The sequence below is a fragment of the Barbus barbus genome (assembly GCF_936440315.1).
Source record: "Barbus barbus genome assembly, chromosome: 19".
NCBI lineage: Eukaryota > Metazoa > Chordata > Actinopteri > Cypriniformes > Cyprinidae > Barbus > Barbus barbus.
The window spans coordinates 28,991,385-29,011,767 of NC_136747.1; the positions used below are offsets into that span (position 1 = coordinate 28,991,385).

General features: G+C 37.3%; 2 protein-coding genes across 2 annotated transcripts in view; both read right to left on the reverse strand.

The window, feature by feature from the left end:
- LOC306885640 (uncharacterized protein) overlaps window positions 1-20,383 on the reverse strand; it is a 72,771-nt gene that overhangs the window by 45,237 nt on the left and 7,151 nt on the right. The window lies entirely within an intron of this gene.
- On the reverse strand, window positions 7,206-19,305 carry LOC306885575 (nuclear GTPase SLIP-GC-like). The gene is made up of 18 exons (XM_079442191.1): window positions 19,192-19,305; window positions 16,363-16,395; window positions 16,226-16,276; window positions 12,563-12,855; window positions 12,251-12,454; window positions 11,947-12,141; window positions 11,659-11,837; window positions 11,493-11,532; window positions 11,143-11,226; window positions 10,975-11,068; window positions 10,718-10,854; window positions 10,419-10,592; window positions 10,187-10,329; window positions 9,203-9,326; window positions 8,592-8,700; window positions 8,203-8,336; window positions 8,037-8,121; window positions 7,206-7,949 (listed from the first exon to the last, which is right to left on the reverse strand). The coding sequence occupies exons 2-18, from the start codon at window positions 16,373-16,375 to the stop codon at window positions 7,894-7,896; spliced, it is 2,115 nt and encodes a 704-aa protein (XP_079298317.1). The 5' UTR covers window positions 16,376-16,395; window positions 19,192-19,305; the 3' UTR covers window positions 7,206-7,893.

Sequence of the window (20,383 nt, forward strand, 5' to 3'; positions counted from 1 at the left end):
TTATGATCATCAGCTATAGTTTTGTTCTTGACTCACATGCAAATGTATTAATCAGGAAATACAAGAGTTTGCATATTGTTTGCATTTCACCTTTGTGTTTGCCCTTGAGATGATATGCATGAACCTCACGATAAACAGCACTTCATTTGCAGCTGCTGCCCTGTTGTTTAAAACCCATGCAAATTAAGCATTATCAGTTCCACAAAAAAAATTAAATAAATATATACTACATAAAACAAATGTAATTTCTACATTAATTTAGTTCAGGCAATAATTAAAAAATAAAGTAAATTATTATTACTCAATTTAAGCTTGTTAAAGTTTGAATTTATAAGTATATTTTACTTAGAATTGTTTATGTTTACAAGGATTCTTTAAGTTATGATCCTGTTTTTCCCATCATGCACTGGGGCATGAATAATTAAAAAATATAAAATATTTCACTGTTTTCGAGTTGTATTTACTCTGTTTTATGGTTGCTTTTGTTGTTAGGTTTAGTAGCGTACTGTTGTCTGACATCTGGAGTTCATTTTCTACTCAAAAATGACCCATTCATTCTCAAACACTTCACTGATTGTTACCGTCATTGATTGGTGTACCAGGTATTGAGGTCTCTGTGTTCATTTGGGTAGTAATTATATTGAGTGGACATATTATTTTAAAAAGATAATAAATTGTCTACTTGTTTACTTATGTTTGTAAGTGAGCTAAATGCTTTAATAGCATGTTTTTTACCCAGTGTTACATTTAAGTAAATTTTATGAACTGTGACTGAGTGAAATGAAAAGTGCAATAAGCAGACCAATAGTTTAAGATACAAAATAAGTTAAAATGTTATTTTGGTGGAACTCAATTAATTGTATTTTTAATATAAATGAGTTTAAATGTTAAGTTAACACAACTTGAAATTACTTATTAGATTATATCATGTTGCATGTTTTAAGTAAAGAATGTTGCGTGAACTCAAATATTTAAATTCATGTAACAAAGATTATATTGTTTATTTTAAGTACAATTGTTCCAAGTTGGGTTTACTTAAAAAGTGTGATGCAAAAATGGTGCATATATATTTTAAATAAATCTAACACATCAGTTTTACCAGTGTATTTTGGGGACTATTTTGAGTATTTTGGACTGAACTATATATAGAACAGCACAGATAATTAGGATTTTTCATTTTATTTAATTATTTAATTTACTTATTTAGAAAGTGTTTAATTTAAAGCTTAGAAATGTTGATTCAAACTTTATTTTTTTACATTATTGTTCATTATTCATTACTCATGTCAAGCACTTATTTTAAATAATCTAAGTTCACAAAGTCCAATAAACAAAATGAGAACACTAAATATAAATGTCAATTTCATTCTAAGAATATGTATGGATTACTTGCATTAATCTATTTATTTTATTGTCTATAGTTTATATAGTTCTCTATAGTAGCACATGGCACCGAGGAAGGGTTAATGCCCGAAAACGTTTTGCACTCTTGTACCTTTGCAGTTGTTTGCACTATTTAGTGACCTCTGACTAATTAATATTATAAATCTTTTTGGACTGTTTGGATGAGTGCGGATCTCTTTTGTCTATAAACCTATAGTTTGACAGCCAGTGGTCAATGTCATTTTGAGCAGCTTGGGGATGATTTTATTGTGGAATGCATGTCATGTAATGTTCATATTTTGTCTTTAACTATAAAAGTACTGTTTCTTGACTCCACTTTAACATAATTTAACCCTTTTTTTTTTTTTTTTGCAATGCTGAAATTGAATAGGGTGAATTAGGGCAAGATCTCATCTGTTGTGTATTTATGCTTAGAACTTTTTGCTCTGAGATGAGATTTAACATTGTAGTTTAATAAGGAACCAAAGATGTTTAACATCATTAATAACTGGTGCACCTGTGCTTGAATGGGTGATATTACTTATTTTCATTTCAATATTATCAAAGCCAATATCGATGACACAATAACTATTTACGTACAGTAACATTTTTCTACTTTCTGAAAAATGTTGAAAAAGACATTTAACAATTTACAATAATTTAAAATACATGTATAGTGAGTCTGAGACTCTCGATCCAAGATGGTGGCACAATCAGACACAGCGGCTGCTCCGGTTCCCAAAGACGGTGCTTTTATGTCTTTTAATGTCGTCTGTTCGTCTCCAAATAGTGTCAGTTTACCGCTAACTCATAAGGAAATCACCCCAAAACTCATCTATGATCGCCAAAGTCTTTTGGATATCGGCAACGCATACAAACAACAACTCTCGCCGGCGGCTACTGAGAAGCTACGAGGCCTTTGTTTACTGCTGGAGCCGGACCTCGAGATCGCGGCCTCCCCTACTGACGCTACCCGCACAAGGCAGCGTCGCAAGCGGTGTGAGAGAGGACGGAAGCGCGGTAAGCGCAGAGGTATACGAGCTAGACTAAGAGCTAACCCCACAAGACCGGCTCTTCCAACACTCATGCTCTCAAACGTTCGTTCTCTGGAAAACAAACTGGACTTAATTCAACTCAGTCGGTCTACACAGCATGAGGCAAGGGATTGTTGTGTGTTTGTTTTCACCGAAACATGGCTAAACGACAACATCCTGGACTCCGCCATTCAGCTGCACGGGCTAACCAACTTCCGAGCGGACAGAGATTCATCACTATCTGGTAAGACCCGCGGAGGTGGCTTGTGTGTGTATATCAACAAAGACTGGTGTAACAATGCTGCGGTATTATCAAAACACTGTTCATCGCTGGTGGAGTTTATGTTTGTGAAGTGTCGACCGTTCTATCTGCCGCGGGAGCTCACGGTCATTGGTATTGTCGCGGTTTACATACCCCGTGTGCAAACGCTAAGGACACGCTTTGTGAACTGTACAGCGCCATCAGTGAACAACAAACAAATAACCCCGACGGCTTTTTCATCATGGCCGGTGACTTCAACCACGCAAACTTAAAGACAGTTTTACCAAAGTTCTACCAACATGTGAACTTTGCAACAAGGGGAAACAACACACTGGACTTTGTTTACACAACAGTAAAGAACTCTTACAAGGCTGTACCTTGCCCCCACCTCGGGTACTCAGACCACATCACTGTCATGCTAATCCCAACATATAGGCCACTTCTCAAACTCACCAAACCGGTTCAAAAGCAGATCACAGTATGGCCAGACAATGCCACCTCAGCACTGCAGGACTGCTTTCAGTGCACAGACTGGAACATGTTTAAAGAGGCAGCCACCTACAACAACCACACAGACTTGCAAGAGTACACCGAAACTATGACTGCTTACATCAAAAAGTGCATTAATTATGTGACAGTCACCAAGAACATCACCACACGTGCCAACCAGAAGCCATGGATGACAGCAGAGGTTCGTGGGCTGCTAAAGACCAGAGATGAAGCATTCAGATCAGGAGATAAAGCAGCCCTCAAAACAGCAAGAGCCAGTCTGTCCTGTGGCATCAAAAATGCAAAACGGTCATATGCTCAAAAAATCAACAATCACTTCACAGACATCAGAGACACACGGAGCCTGTGGCAAGCCATTCAGACCATCACTGATTACAAGCCCCCGCCACAGGCCTGTGATGAGGACACATCCCTCCCCGATGCACTCAACCACCTTTATTCACGGTTTGAAATGCAGAATGACACACCTGCACAAAAACTGCCCACACCTCCCAACGACTGGGCGCTCTGTCTGTCTCCAGCCGACGTAAGGAAGACCCTATCTAGGATTAACCCACGCAAGGCTGCGGGTCCTGACAACATACCTGGCCGTGTTCTGAGAGACTGTGCTGCACAGCTGACAGATGTGCTTACAGATATCTTCAGCACCTCGCTGAGCCAGGCAGTCATCCCCACATGTCTCAAATCCACAACAATCATACCGGTACCAAAGAAAACACCTGTGTCCTGTCTCAATCACTACCGTCCCATAGAACTGACTTCAATCATGATGAAGTGCTTTGAGAGGCTAGTCATGCCCAACATCAAAACCAAAGTGATGGCACAACTGGCTGAATGGTGTGGCACTAACAATCTGCCCCTCAATGTGGAGAAGACAAAGGAGGTTGTGATGGACTTCAGAAGAAACTCCGTTGACCACCCCCCACTGACCATCGACAGCTCGACTGTGGAGAGAGTCAGCAGCACTAAATTGCGGGGGTGCACATCACATCTCACCTGGACCACCAACACCATGTCACTCTCCAAAAAGGGACAACAGCGCCTACACTTTCTCCGCCGGCTGAAAAGAGCAAGTCTCCCTCCACCCATCCTCACCACATTCTACAGAGGCACCATTGAGAGTGTGCTGACCAGCTGCATCACTGTCTGGTACGGGAACTGCAGTGCTGCTGACCGCAAGACCCTCCAGCAGACAGTGAACACAGCTGCAAAGATCATCGGTGCCCCTCTCCCCTCCATCCTGGATATTTTCCTTACACGATGCTCCAGCAAAACCAACAGTATCGTGAAGGACTCCACTCATCCCTCCCACAGTCTCTTCCAGCTCCTATCATCAGGAAGACGGTATCGGAGCATCAGAGCCCGCTCCGCCAGACTGCTCAACAGCTTTTTCCCCCAGGCTGTGAGAGCCCTGAACTCAAATCACCCCGTCCCCCTCTAAAACCCCATGTAAACCCCTACCTCCTGAAACATGAACCAAACATGAACCCCCCCCCCCCCCACTCCAACCTTACCACATCAAAGAAAAAACTGTATGGAACTTTTTTTGTGCAATTGGAAGTGTGCTACACACAGGTGAGTGGGCCTGTACAAACCACCTGTAGTAACACACTCTCCTCTATGTGCACTAGACACTTTACACACACTGCTGCGTGTGCACAATCCCACAAAAGACTCAGCAATATATGTATGTTTACATGCTCATGCACTACAAATCATCCTGCACTGTTCCCCAACCAGCTGCTTGACTCAAAATGTCTCTCTTTGCACATGTACAGTATTTGTGAAGCATTCGTATAGTTTGTATTTTTTATCTTCTATTTTTTAGTTTGTATAGGGTCAATATTTATGTGAAGCATTCGTATAGTTTGTATTTTTTATCGTTTATTCTCTTAGTTTGTATAGGGTAAATACATGTGTGTGTATATATATATATATATATATATATATATATATATACACAGGTCCTTTTAAAAAAATTAGCATATTGTGATAAAGTTCATTATTTTCTGTAATGTACTGATAAACATTAGACTTTCATATATTTTAGATTCATTACAACACAACTGAAGTAGTTCAAGCCTTTTATTGTTTTAATATTGATGATTTTGGCATACAGCTCATGAAAACCCAAAATTCCTATCTCAAAAAATTAGCATATTTCATCCGACCAATAAAAGAATGGCCATTATGTTCATTTATGCACTCAATACTTGGTCGGGAATCCTTTTGCAGAAATGACTGCTTCAATGCGGCGTGGCATGGAGGCAATCAGCCTGTGGCACTGCTGAGGTGTTATGGAGGCCCAGGATGCTTCGATAGCGGCCTTAAGCTCATCCAGAGTGTTGGGTCTTGCGTCTCTCAACTTTCTCTTCACAATATCCCACAGATTCTCTATGGGGTTCAGGTCAGGAGAGTTGGCAGGCCAATTGAGCACAGTAATACCATGGTCAGTAAACCATTTACCAGTGGTTTTGGCACTGTGAGCAGGTGCCAGGTCGTGCTGAAAAATGAAATCTTCATCTCCATAACGCTTTTCAGCAGATGGAAGCATGAAGTGCTCCAAAATCTCCTGATAGCTAGCTGCATTGACCCTGCCCTTGATAAAACACAGTGGACCAACACCAGCATCACTGACTGTGGGTACTTGACACTGGACTTCAGGCATTTTGGCATTTCCCTCTCCCCAGTCTTCCTCCAGACTCTGGCACCTTGATTTCCGAATGACATGCAAAATTTGCTTTCATCCGAAAAAAGTACTTTGGACCACTGAGCAACAGTCCAGTGCTGCTTCTCTGTAGCCCAGGTCAGGCGCTTCTGCCGCTGTTTCTGGTTCAAAAGTGGCTTGACCTGGGGAATGCGGCACCTGTAGCCCATTTCCTGCACACGCCTGTACACGGTGGCTCTGGATGTTTCTACTCCAGACTCAGTCCACTGCATCCGCAGGTCCCCCAAGGTCTGGAATCGGTCCTTCTCCACAATCTTCCTCAGGGTCCGGTCACCTCTTCTCGTTGTGCTGTGTTTTCTGCCACACTTTTTCCTTCCCACAGACTTCCCACTGAGGTGCCTTGATACAGCACTCTGGGAACAGCCTATTCGTTCAGAAATGTCTTTCTGTGTCTTACCCTCTTGCTTGAGGGTGTCAATGATGGCCTTCTGGACAGCAGTCAGGTCGGCAGTCTTACCCATGATTGCGGTTTTGAGTAATGAACCAGGCTGGGAGTTTTTAAAAGCCTCAGGAATCTTTTGCAGGTGTTTAGAGTTAATTAGTTGATTCAGATGATTAGGTTAATAGCTCGTTTAGAGAACCTTTTCATGATATGCTAATTTTTTGAGATAGGAATTTTGGGTTTTCATGAGCTGTATGCCAAAATCATCAATATTAAAACAATAAAAGGCTTGAACTACTTCAGTTGTGTTGTAATGAATCTAAAATATATGAAAGTCTAATGTTTATCAGTACATTGCAGAAAATAATGAACTTTATCACAATATGCAAATTTTTTGAAAAGGACCTGTATATGTATATGTGTGTGTGTGTGTGTGTGTGTGTGTATATATATATATATATATATATATATATATATAATAAAGTATACTTATAGTTAAATCTGTCAGTAGGTTAGTTGTGTATAGATTTATAGTGTTTTTTACTTCATTGTTGTATGTCTGTATTTATGTAGCACCGTGGTCCTGCAAAGCACGACATTTCGTTCCACTGTATGTCCCCACATGTAGCGGAATGACAATACAGCTCGACTTGACTTGACTTGATTTAGTCAAGTGAAACAACTCCATATAATGTTTCTTTGTCTGTCATTTGCTGATAAGCGCAGCTCTCTCTGATTTGGTGATCTGTCTGTGATTGCTGTTTCAGCATTTCTGCTTGTGTTCAGTCACTTACAGTTGTTCCTATATCCCAGCTAACAGTTTTGACCTCAAAACTTATGATATGCATTTACTTCTATGCTTAATATATCAAGTACTTTCAAAGATTAAGAATGTACAATGTTGCTAAGATATTCAGAAATTGACCCAAAATTCAAGTCACCTTTATTTATATAGATCTTTTAACAATGCTGATTGTGTCAAAGGAGCTTTACAGTATTAATAAAGAAAAGAGTGTGTCAATAATGTAAAAGGACAATAGTAAACACTCAGTTTTCAGTTAATGTCAGTTTATCATTGATTCAGAGATGTCATCATCCAGCTCAGTTCAGTTCATATAGTATCTGTGCAATCAAGTCAACGATATCGCTGGAAATTAAGTGATTTGGAAATTAAGATATTTGAAATTAGACCCTTGCTACATTCCCATCTCTCTAAATGTATCTAAATGTTAGGTTATTTAAAATAGGACAGTCACACCAAGCTTTTAATCAATTTCCGTTCCTTGCTGTAAAATAGCTGTAACTAAAAGCAGTGCAATAAATCAATGCAGTACACTTTGTGTATCATGCAATTGTCATTTAAAATAAAACCAAACATTATGACAAATGTTATAAAGGTTAACAACTTAAGATAAAATGCATTATTCCACCAAACAAAAGTATTGAAAAAATATCCCAAGAGACAAATAAATATGAGTAAAACAATAAACGCTCATTGTAAAATCAATTAAATTGTAAAAATTGCTGAAAACATTATTTTTTTGTGTTTGTTCCTTTTGTTATTTGTGCTGCTTCTCTTGATGCTTGGTGACCATCAGTCCGACAGTTGCTCTGACAGTCTCTCCAGCTGTTCAATCTCACTGGAAACATCTAGAAAAGACAACGATCGATAATAATCAGTCAATACTTGATTGTCAAATACTTTTTCTGTTGTGTAGTAGGGTGATATTCTCCTACCCATCCATGTGATTTTGCTGGTTTCTGACAGTGGGAGATCCATTGACTTCTTTAGTCTTGATTCAAGAGCATCCTTTATGTAGAGCTGAACAAAACACAAGAGAAGATTTAGTTAGCCATTGTTCAACTAAATGCATGCTTGTCTTAATGAATTTGACATCAGTACCTTTAAGTTATTGAACTTTTTAAGCACTTCCTTTTTTGCTTCATTGAACATGTCTTGTTTTATCTCATCGACAGTGGTTATTAACAGCTCTCTCATTCTCTTCAAGGATCCTTCTCCTGTCTCTGCTGCAGCTTCTAAAATAAACAACACTCAGCATTCATTCATTTTCTTTCTCATGAGACACATAAGAAAAAGGAAATGAATAAGTTCTTGAATGTGCATTTTATGAATTAAAAATATTTTTTGAATTGTGTTTCTTGTTATCCACTTGTGTTGGTGAGCCAAAGACAATTTTCAACTTAGGTGGACAATAAAGTTATACTACTACTAAATAAAAAGTCAAATTTACAATAGTTTGTGATTAATTGTAACTCATAATGCTATCTTACGTTTATAACATGAAGCCATTTTATTCTGAATGGTTGTTTGTATTGATGAATAGATGTCCTTTTTTATATTAACAATGTCTCTTTTGAGCTCAGACTTCAGTTTGGTTTCCTTTCAGAAGAGGAGGAAAAAGCAAACAAAGAGTCAGTAAAGTTTCAAAACATTGAGTGACTAAAGTTATTTTATTGCAAGGTTCCTGCTTGCTTCAGTCCTATACCTTAGGGGCTTTTTTAGTACATTTCAGTACTTACTGATTAATAAAAACAACTGTAACATGTTAGTATATGGACCAATTCTCATTTCTCAATTCTGCTTATTGGTATGCCTATTATTAACATATTGGCTGTTTATTAGTACTTATAAAGCACATATTCTACATAACTATATTCTACATCCCTAATCTATACCTAAACTTCACCTTACTAACTGTTATGCAGCAAATTAGGAGTTTATTGTTTAAGTCACAGTTAATGGTTTGTTAACAGTGAGAATTGGACCTTAAGATAAAGTGTGACCAAACATCTTGTTTAATTTTAAGAGATGAGGATTCCCATTTTCTTCAGTTGAAGCAAAAACAGAGGACCAGGGCTGTATGAAGGACAGCTGAACTCACTTCTGTTTTGATGAAGTTGTGAATGTGATGTAGTCTGTCAGAGCTGGGGTAAGCAGAGTCACTCTGGATGACACTGAATTTATCAATCTCTTCCTGCACTGACTTTCCTGTTTTTCCAGTCACACTGCAGCCAAAAGAAAAGTTTATTTTTAAAACATTGTACAGAATACAGATTTTTAGTATTCTGGAAGTCGGGAAGTCGTGGCCTAATGGTTAGAGAGTCGGACTTGTAATCCGAAGGTTGCGGTCTCGGGCCGGCAGGGATTGTAGGTGGGGGGAGTGAATAACCAACACTCTCTCCACCCTCAATACCACGACTGAGGTGAGACCCTTGAGCAAGGCACTGAACCCCCAACTGCTCCCACTGCTCCATGTGTGTGTGTGTGTGTGTGTGTGTGTGTGTGTGTGTGTGTGCGTGTGTGTGTGCGTGTGTGTGTGCGTGTGTGTGTGCGTGTGTGTGTGTGTGTGTGTGCGCACGTTGGATGGGTTAAATGCAGAGCACGAATTCCGAGTATGGGTCACTATACTTGGCTGAATGTCACTTCATTTCACATTTTACTAAATTGTTGTAATATGATATAAGAATTACAGAAAACAAGTATGGAAATGTCCAAATACGCAAATTTGCTTTATGAATGTGAATTTATTCAGCTGTAATCAACCAAATCAACCAAATATTCAGACCAAAAAAAATTCGGGAAGTGAGCAAAACATTTTTATTTTAACATATTGTTTTATTTTTTGCATTAAGATGTAAAAAAAAACAAGTGATTTTGTTAAAAAAAATAAATATAAAATATAGATTAAAATATAATTGGATTTAATCCACCATTTACTTTTGGCCGACAGCTCTCAATAAAGTTGTATTTTGTCTCCTCATATTGAAAAGTTTGGGCTGTAAAGTGTATTATTAATATCATTATTTATAATGTTAATTAAAAGGACTTAAACACACAAACTTAATTTGAACAGAACAGAACTTACGGGAAAATCTGACCGAAATCTTCATCAACGTGTTCATGCAGGTGTTTGGCCAATGTCTTGTTCAGGTCTAAAAACTTGGTCATGTGTTTTGGGATATGGCATCCACTTTTTCTGCACAAAGCTTCAAGGGTTTGATAGCATATCTGTCCATTTAAATTCAGAGTGACAAAAAAGATGTTAAAAGGGCAAGAAAATGTTGACAGATTATTCACAATATTTGAATCAGACTCACATCAGATATCAGTTCCTTTGTGGAAGTAACACATGAGTTCACTGATTCTTCCACTCCTTTTGAGAGTTTCTGCTCCAGATCATTATAAATAGTGTCAAAATGTTTGTCCAGGTCATTTAGTGACTTTGTTAATTTCTTTTCAAATTCATTGCGGCTATCGATTTCCATTTCAATCTAAAACACACCCATACAACAACAGCGAATTACAGAATGATACATACAAACATACATACAGAATAATACATTGTCTTCATTCTAAAGACAACTGAATATGAAATATAAGCCATTCTGACTCGTACCGTTTTCTTGTCGGTATCCAGCTGGACACTTTGGATCAGAGACAAAACTCCCTTTGCTTCATTGACATGATCTTTGGTCAGTTCTCTGTTAATGTTCTTGTTAAGATTCCTCAGATCATCCTGCAGCTTTGGGATTTCTACATATAAATATTTCCAAAATGTGATTTGAACTCATTTGTTCAGTGCTTTGCCTGGCTTATACAATAATTTAACTTTAGATTATTTAAAAAATATGAAGGCAATAGAGGATAGTTTACCTGTTTCACTTGATTCCAGATTTAAATTGTGGTCAAAGAATGCATTGGAACTTACAGTAAACACTTGAAACTGATGGTCATTGTTCAATATTTTCTTTAAAAAAAAAAAAGCAAATTAATAATAATAAAATTATAAAAGGTATTATAAATGCCAACAATAAAAAATACCTTCATTTCAGAATTTTTAAAATTTTCTTGGACCCTCATCTTGGCAGTTTCATTTCTATGAAGTATGCACACTTTTTTCTGATCCTGAAGAATGATTAAACACAAACACAGATATATAAGCTGACCAATAATATCTATTGTAAAGTCTGATTCAGTGGCGGATTATGCATTTAATTATGATAATGCATTGTCCTCTGAGTAAATTATTGCATTCATTAATTGTGCTCTCACTGGCATAATACTCAAATCCAGAAGTAAAAAAAAAAAAAAAACTTTGTGAATGAAAACAAAGAGATAATGCTACACAAATACTAAACACTACTAGTACAGTCCTTTCGTATTTTCCAAACCTTGTCTTCTGAGATTTGGGCACTTGTAAGCCGTGCAGATCTATAAAAAAAAAAAACATTAAAAAGTTCTGAAGTGTTGCATTCTTACGACTAGATTACTAGAATCTGACTCAGAATTAGACCACTTCCCAACTCATAATTTCCTAAATATAATATTTACATATACCTCATATACGTTCGTGTATTGATATCATCAGTCTTTGTACATATGAAGTTGATGCTTTTACATTCTCCTCCTGGTCCCAGTTCTTGAATGCAGTGTTTTAATATTCCCCAGGAGTCTCTGTCAGTGATTGCTCGATTGATACTACTTACAATCCACACAGAAGAGCACTCTGTCAATTTCTACAGGATTTGAAATATAACCGTGAGTATTCAACATGTTCATGGTGGCATAGATTTATTGTGTGTATGGCAAAATGTTCTTTTGAAAAGAGTGTAGTAATATATTTACAGCTTTCCACAGGTCTTCTCTAATCTTATTGCGGTCTCCAGTCCCAGGAAAATCTAGAAGCACAATGTGTTCCAGGAGTTCATGACAGTCTGGTATCTTGATCGTCACGCTCTTCACAAGTGGCCAGAACCAGCAACCAGAACTTGACTCACTGTGTTGTATGAAACTTGCAACAGCGTTGGTAAATTCAGAGAGCTGTTGAGATAATAAATGGCTTTCCTTTACTTTGCTAAAAAGCTCATTCAGAATGTATCATTACACATTTAGTATGTGAAATTTTAAACATATAATTCTCCTTGCTTACATCATTTTTTGAGATTAGCGTCTTACTCACTGACAAAAAGGTTTTAATAACAGCAAATTTGTTGTCTTTTTTGAGCTCTTCTGGTGTTTTTTTATCTGCATCATCTCCATAAAGGGCAGTGATCTTTTCTACAGCAACTTTCTTGCTGTCTTCACTTTTATCTTTTATAACTCTGAAAAGATATTTGAGCTCTTCCTCCCACTCCTACTTTGGTACACAACACACACAAAGATATATGCTTCCATTTATTTGCATATTTATTATAGAGAATATAGAACATTTCTCAAGGCATGGTAGGATCAATGAGGTAACCTCTTTAGAGAAGAATTCGATCTCTGCTGTGTAGTTGGAGTCAGTCAGATTGGCTTCCACCTGAGTAACAACAGCTGTACAGGCACCAAAACAACCAGACGGTAAGAGATCCTGTTTCCCTAAGATTGCATTTAATAGGGAGGTCTTTCCTTCTCCTGATCTTCCAAAAATCCCGATGATTGCCTTCTTCCTGCTGAATGTATCGAATTGATCCATCTTGGAAATGATGTTGCTGTGCAGGTTTTTAGTTAGTCTTTTCATAATTTGCTTTGCATTTTCCATAGCCTCCATATCTATGCACAACAGAAAGCAGAATTTCAGTGGGTATGAGATGTGTAGTTACATGTACCCAGCAGGCAACCTCATAAGACGTTGATATTTGGTTAAATTTCGTTTGCAACGTTGGGTGACCAAAATTCAATGTAAATTCAACATCTAATGTCAATGTTAAATTGATGTCCAATACTGACGCTCGAGTCAAGGTGCTTGACTCATGATCATGAGATGGTAAGCATGGGGTTTGCATGTTCTGTGTTTGTGTAGGTCTCCTCCGGTGCTTCGGTTTCCCCCACAACAAGAACATGAAGGACAAGTGAATTGGAGGCACTTAGTGTGAATGTGTGTGCTGTAGAGGTCTTCACGGGTCCAAATATTTATACCCGAAACCGAAGAGAATCCCACTTTCAAATATATTGTATTTGAAAGTGGGACCCGAGAAATGCCTTAAATGTACTACCCAGACCCGACGCGGACCCGACCATTAGCTAATCGAAAGTTGGACCGAACCCGGCTGGGAAGACACAGACCCGACTGCACCCGATCGGCACAGGTACATCTAAAAAAAAAAATTGAATATCATGAAAAACTGCATTTTCTTTTGTAACTTATTTCAAAAAGTGAAACTTTTATATATATATTTTTATATATTTTAGATGCATTACATGTAAAGTAAGACATTTCAAAAGTTTTTTTGTTTTAATTTTGATGATTAGAGCTTACAGCTCATGAAAGTCAAAAATCCAGTATCTCAAAATATTAGAATGTTTCCTAAGATCAATCAAAAAAAGGATTTGCAAAACAGAAAAGTTCAAGTTATTTAAAGTATGTTCATTACTCAATACTTAGTCGGGGCTCCTTTAGCACAAACTCCAGCATCAGTGAGGAATGGCATGGAAGCGATCAGCCTGTGGCTCTGCTGAGGCACTATTGAGCCTTCAGCTCGTCTGGATTGTTGGATCAACTGTTTCTCATCTTTCTCTTAAAAATATCCCATAGATATCATATGGGGTTCAGGTCAGGCATGTTGGCTGGCCAATCAAGCACAGTAATATCATGGTCAGCAAAACACTTGTAAGTGTTTTTGGCGCTGTGGGCAGGTGCTAAAGTCCTGCTGGAAAAGGAAATCAGCATCTCCATAAAGCTTGTCAGCAGATGGAAGCATAAAGTTCTCCAGACTCCCCTGGTAGACGGCTGCATTGACTTTGGACTTGATAAAACACAGTGGACCAATGCCAGCAGACGTCACGGCACCCCAAATCATCTCTGACTGTGGAAACTTCAAACTGGACTTCAAGTAGCTTGTGTCCTGTGCCTCTCCAGCCTTCCTCCAGACTCCAGACATTGATTTCCAAATGAAATGCAAAATTTAAATTTATCTGAAAAGAGGACTTTGGACCACTGAGCAACAATCCAGTTCTTTTTCTCCACAGCCCAGGTAAGATGCTTCTGACTGTTTCAGAAGAGGCTTGGTAGCCCTTTTCATCTTCAACCCAGTTCATGCTGCTGGAGATGCAGCCGGAAGTGCCGCTGCGAGATGCCAATGCCACATTTTGCGCCAGCCCCTGATAACTGAGAGGAGACTTTCTATCGCAGAAATCAGCTAAAACTAACAAATCATCCAATCCCTCTCCAAACACGTTTAGATTCCCCTGACATTTTGCGTCGCTTGAATCCATCTGTAATGATGTATAGCTTTTTTTTTACTCCCGCTGTAATGATGTATAGCTTTTCTCACTGTCCAATGACAAGGCGTGCTACATTTACAAGCGAGAGAGGGGTTGGCTCTTCAAATCGAGGCGAAAGTTGATTGGTTGCTCCCACGTGTGTACTGTGTACTGGCATTTTTTAACTCGATTGACAAACAGATCAAGAAAAGCTTTTGGCAAAAGGACAAAGAAAACCAATTGGTAAATAGAGAGAGAAAAGTGTTTGCCAAATGCAATTTTAAAAATCGTTTTAAAATGTGCATTTAAAAATATTTATTAATGCACTTTTTATTGTTTTATTCATCTACGTTTTAAAACATGAATTAAACAGTTTTAAATTTGTCTATTTATTTATACATTAAAAATGACTTTTTAAATGTATTGTTTTATTGTTTTATTAAACTCAATTAAAAAACTTGAATGAAATAAACATCTTTAAATATGTCTATTAATTTGTCCATTTAAAATGATTTATTTATATACATTTTTATGTTTGAATTATTAAATCAATAAATTGATTCTTCATTTTATTTTTAAGTGGCATTCTTGGTCCTCCGTTCCCCCTTCTTGCCTACTGAAAGAGCCTTCTTAATCCACTCATTAGTCCAGCTTTAAAAGTCTACTTGCTGTCACGGTTGGAGACGGATGACTATAACTTCAGGGTTTTTTTTTTTTCTCTCCATTTCGAGTCAAGTTTGACTGTTGCGTTTACCTTACAATAACGATACTTTTTGTTGGTTGTAATAAAGACTCGGAGCAATTATTTTTTTAGGAAAAACAACACAAAGAACAAGAAGTGCGTTACACTTTACTGCGTGCGTGTTTAATAACAGGTTTTGTTTAAGGTTTTTTTTTTCACATCACTCATGAAGGAATCTATGATCACCGTCCGCTTGCAGTACTACATTAACTCCGCCCGCGTTCTGCTTCTGGTGGCTGAGGTAACGCGGGTTTTTTTTTATTATTATTTCCCGCTTACACTTTTCTAATCCTTTACAACCTGCAAGTTACAAAACACACTCATGCTGACTGACACTGATCTCTGGCGGGTGCAGTGTTCTCCGATCGATTCTGGTATTACACACAATGTTAAATAGACCCGGGACCCGAAGTAATAGATTGGGACCCGACCCGGACCCGGCTGACCATTTAAAATATAGACTCGGGTCCTCCGTTAAGACCTATAGGCCTGGTTTCACAGACAGGGTTTAGGTTAAACCAGGATTAGGCAATAGTTCAGTTAGGACATTTAAGTACTTTTCATAAACATGCCTTTGAAAAAAACAATACTGATGTGTATCTTGAGACAAAAAAAAGGCACTGACATATTTTAAGATCAGTTAGTGCAAGTTTCTTTAAATTGAAACAGCTCAGATTTACATATTAATCTGGGATTAGGCCTAAACCTTGTTTGTGAAACCGGGGGATAGTGTGCTGTATGTCTGTCTGTCTGTGTATGTGTGTGTGTGTGTGTGTGTGTGTGTGTGTGTTAGCCCTATCCTTGATATACTCCAACATGCCTGTGGTGCTGAAATCAAGCAGTTTGGAAGATGGGTGGATGTGATATGATCCTTTTAAATCAGTGTGTATCTCTAAATTCTACAGACGTTTTACAGGCAACCACATGATTAGTACTAGTATCAGATTAAAAGTGGGCCGATTCAAATTTTTTACTTGCCTGTTGTCAGTGGTGACTCAGATGATTCATGATCACGTTTTCGTTTAGTACCTATCAGAGAAATAAATCCACTCATTATTTTGTATATTCAGTCAATGAATGTAAGGCAAATGCACAATGATCTTTAATATTAATACCTTGGCTAGCCATTGTAGGGTCGATGGAAAGTCCTGGAGGGGAAAGAACATATATTATTATTAGGGCTGTCAATCGCAATTAATCGCGTGATTGTCATGAGTTAACTCATGATTAATTGCAATTTAATCACACATTTTTATTTGTTCTAAATGTACCTTAAATTAATACTTTTCAAGTTTGTAATACTCTAATCAACATGGGCATGGATAAATATGGATGCTTTATGCAAATATGTGTGTATTATTATTGAAACCATAGTCAACATAGAGCATGAAGACTAGACATGTTTCAAAGGTTATAGATGTTTTTCAAAGAACTTGTTCTTGTCTATTAGACACATAAAAAAATAAATATCGATCTCCCTCCCAATATGTTAATTGCACAAAAATCCTGATAATCGAGCTGTTGTCTGATGAAATCAAATTCACATAATATAATGACAATAGCTGTGCTGTGATTTCGGCTATACTTGCATGTAAAATTAGAGACGCGACATAATACTTGAAAGCGCTGCTCCTCTAATGTAGACGCTGTGACGAGGGTCCAGAGCACTCATCAGCGTTGCCCTGGAGAAAGAAGCGAGACACCTGCACTCGCTCATCACGGCTGGATCGGCCACACCTGTGGCCCATTTGCCCGCGGCCATATAAGCCGCGTGAGGCTAACACACGCAGAGACTGGTCTCAATGAAGCTGAGAATAACGTGCTATCTCTTCCTGATTTTAGATACGTGTGACCGATGACACAGAGAGAGAAAGAGGTGTGCGCGCGCAGGGACAGCAAGACCTCGTGCTCGCGCGGCAGTACCAGTGAGTCGCAAAAACTAAATAAGGTTTGGGCAAACCCTAAAGATTTTTCGCTAGGCGCTTTTTTAAAGGGGGGGGGGGGGGGGTCGCTCAAGGGGTCTGCAAAGTCGCTAAGTTGGCAACACTGTGCATCTCCATTTCTCCAACTATAGTTTAAAAAAGCAAATCAGCATCTCCATAAAGATATACGGGTATATAAGATATACATATCCTGTATACGGGCAAGGCCACAGGTCAAACAGAAAATGCACACTGCGTTAATCATGCCTTAATAAAAATTTGTGCCCTTAAAATAATTTGCGTTAATAATACCGATAATACATACGTGCCTCAAGCAGCGTAATAAAAACGCAACTACAGTGTCTGTACCAACGTAATAAAATTGTGTAGGAAAGTTTATGGTCTATGAAGCCATTGACAAATTTGCTTTCACAGAACAAAGATCCAAAGCTAGTAAGTTCCCTGTCAAAACAAAAAGTGAGAAAGGATTGTTCTGTGTTCTGAGTGAATTACCAAGACTTTTTATCCAAAGTGATTTCAATTGCAGTCAAGGTTTACGTTTTATCAGGTCATACATTCCCTGGGAATTGAACGCATGTGTGGCTGTGACACTTGGTCATCACGTATCTCTTTCTCTTGCTGCAAGCTTTCACTGTCAAGTCAAGTCACCTTTATTTATGTGGTCCTTTATACAAAGCTTTCAAAGCAGCTTTACAGTGATAAACAAGAATGATTCAGTGATACAAAAGAGATTAATTAAAGCAGAAAAAAACGGAGTGTCTATTTACACTAAGTGCAAATAGCCATCTTGTTGGCAAAGGCTATATACACTAATTCCGCCCACTAATGTGTGATTGGGTTAGTCAACATTAAAAAAAAGAATTTAGTTTAACATCAGTTTCAGTGGTGTAGATGGTAAGGTGTATACTTTTTGACGCGAGCAACCCGAATTCGAGCCCACCTTTTGCCAAACATTTTTTTCTCCCTTTTCAAATCTCATATCGCATCAGAAAGGCATTTATTTTCAATAAAAATTAAAATTAAGGAAATAATCAAAAAGTTGAAAATAAAATATCGGCTAGGGTTAGGGTAGGTGTAGGGAGGTCTTTATTGTCCCAATAAGGTGGCATGCATTTAATAAATTTGAATTAAAATTATAATTTACACTCAGTACGTTATTATTGCGTACTGTTTTATAATGTACTACAATACTGAGGTGCAGATAATTGCCACTATTTGCAATAAGTAGCATAAATAGCAGAAAATCTTGCTATTTTAACATAGTGTAAATAGAATCTATAGCTATTTGCACTTAGTGTAAATAGCATCTGTCACAAAAAAAATATGCTATTTGCACTTAGTGTAAATAGCCGCTGCCGAAAAAAAAATAATTTAATTGTTGAGAAAACAGTGATGTCGTCGTTCAGCTCACTTCAGTTCTCATCCAACAGCATTAGTAGTCAATTCAATAATATTGCTGAATATTTAGTGTCCTTAACTAAGCCAAATGCTGACAGTGGCAATGAACCCAAACTCCAACACTAACAGAAATGGAAGGAAAAAAAATAAACTTGGGAGGAAACAGGCTCAGTCACTGGGGCCATGGTTTACAATCCTAAACCAATGTCTTTTAATAATCTGTTTTTCCCCCCTCACAAATCACACAGCTTTTTTTCTTTTTTACAAATTTATATTCCGCCCCCCCAAAAAAATAAAAATAAAATAATAATAATTTAGTAAGATATTACATTAAAATAACACAATAGTAGATCAATAATACAAAGCATAGGCTGTTGTTGTTGTTTTTTGCGCACATTTATAATAAAGGCCTTTTAATATTATATCCTTAAATTCCTTGCTTTACATTCATTTCATATGATCATGTCAAAAGCTTGTTTGATAAGAGGAGAATAATAAAATGCTTTTCTGTGGATTGTTTTAAAAACATAAGCTAAAATAAGAAAATAAGTTTTGCTATTAAATTTTTAGATCTTTAAGCAGCATAATAATTTGAACAATTACCTTATATCTCTCAGGATAATGTCTGTGGAACAGGACAATGCCGTTGATTTAGCTGTCAGGTTGAGCAGAGGAAGATATCCGACGTTAAATCTCATTCACCTGTGGGTGTGGACTACTTGATTTGTTAAACAAAGGAAAAAAGAAAGTACCTGACGATTCGACGCGTGAGCTCTCAACCAATGATGCACTGAAGCTGCACAAGGACCACCCTCCTCATTTACATGTTACACACGGAAAAGTAAAAATAAATGAATAAATAAATCAAAAAATAAATACATGAGGGAATAAATCATTCTAAAAAAAAATGAATGCATAAATCTCTAAATAAATGTATAAATAATAAAAAATATATTAAAAAAGAATTAGTGAAAAAAAATAAACAAATTTAAATGTATAAATGTATAAAAGCAGAAAAAAAATTAAGGGGGGTAAAATTAATTTTATTACAAATTAATCATTTATTTTATCAAGTCGTTTATTCTTTTATTTATTTTCCTATTATCACATTTATTTATCTGTTTATCTATTTATTCATTAATATATTTATTTATTCATTGATTCATTTATTCATATTTAATTTATGCAGGTTTGGTCCTCCATAAAATCTAAGCAATTAATTTCTTAAAGACACAGATATGGATTTCAAATTAACATAATTCTTAAGTAGTAAAAACTCTGCTAAGACACATTTTTTCGAGTTTATTACAAATTTAAATATTACAAAAACAATAGGTAGACTTTATTCAAAACTGACATTTTACTGTAGTAGTACACTAATTGTGTAAGAGTTAATGGGAATGTAGGCAAAATATTATAAAAACTATATTATAATATAATTTTTGTTAGCTGGGATGAAGTCAGTGTATACAAAATGCAGTCATTGTTTATTCCTTATGCATGTGTTACGTCCAAGAGTGTTATTTGCTAGTGCATATGTGTTTTTCTCTTTCTTTTTCTCTTATTGTGTGTCTGATTAATAGGATTAATGGCTACCACCTGTGCTCGTTTACCTGTGAGTGCTGCCTGCGCACTGATTGGTGTGTGTCCTGAGGAGTCTAAAATAAAATAGCAGAGAGAGCGCTGAGGAAGGGGAGAGACAGCGCGGCGTTTGAGGTTGTTCCGCTCTCCAAGCCCAGACGAGCGGGTTGCACTCTTTGGGGTGTGTGGTCACAATGTGTGTGTGATAATGTGA

Excerpts from the sequence above, each read along its gene's own strand:
- LOC306885575 (XM_079442191.1), bottom strand. Across the intron at positions 12,856-16,225 it reads TGAGTCACCACTGACAACAG|ATATGGAGGCTATGGAAAAT; the intron begins GCAAGTAAAAAA and ends TGTTGTGCATAG. Across the intron at positions 10,855-10,974 it reads TCTGGAATCAAGTGAAACAG|AAATCCCAAAGCTGCAGGAT; the intron begins GTAAACTATCCT and ends ATTTATATGTAG.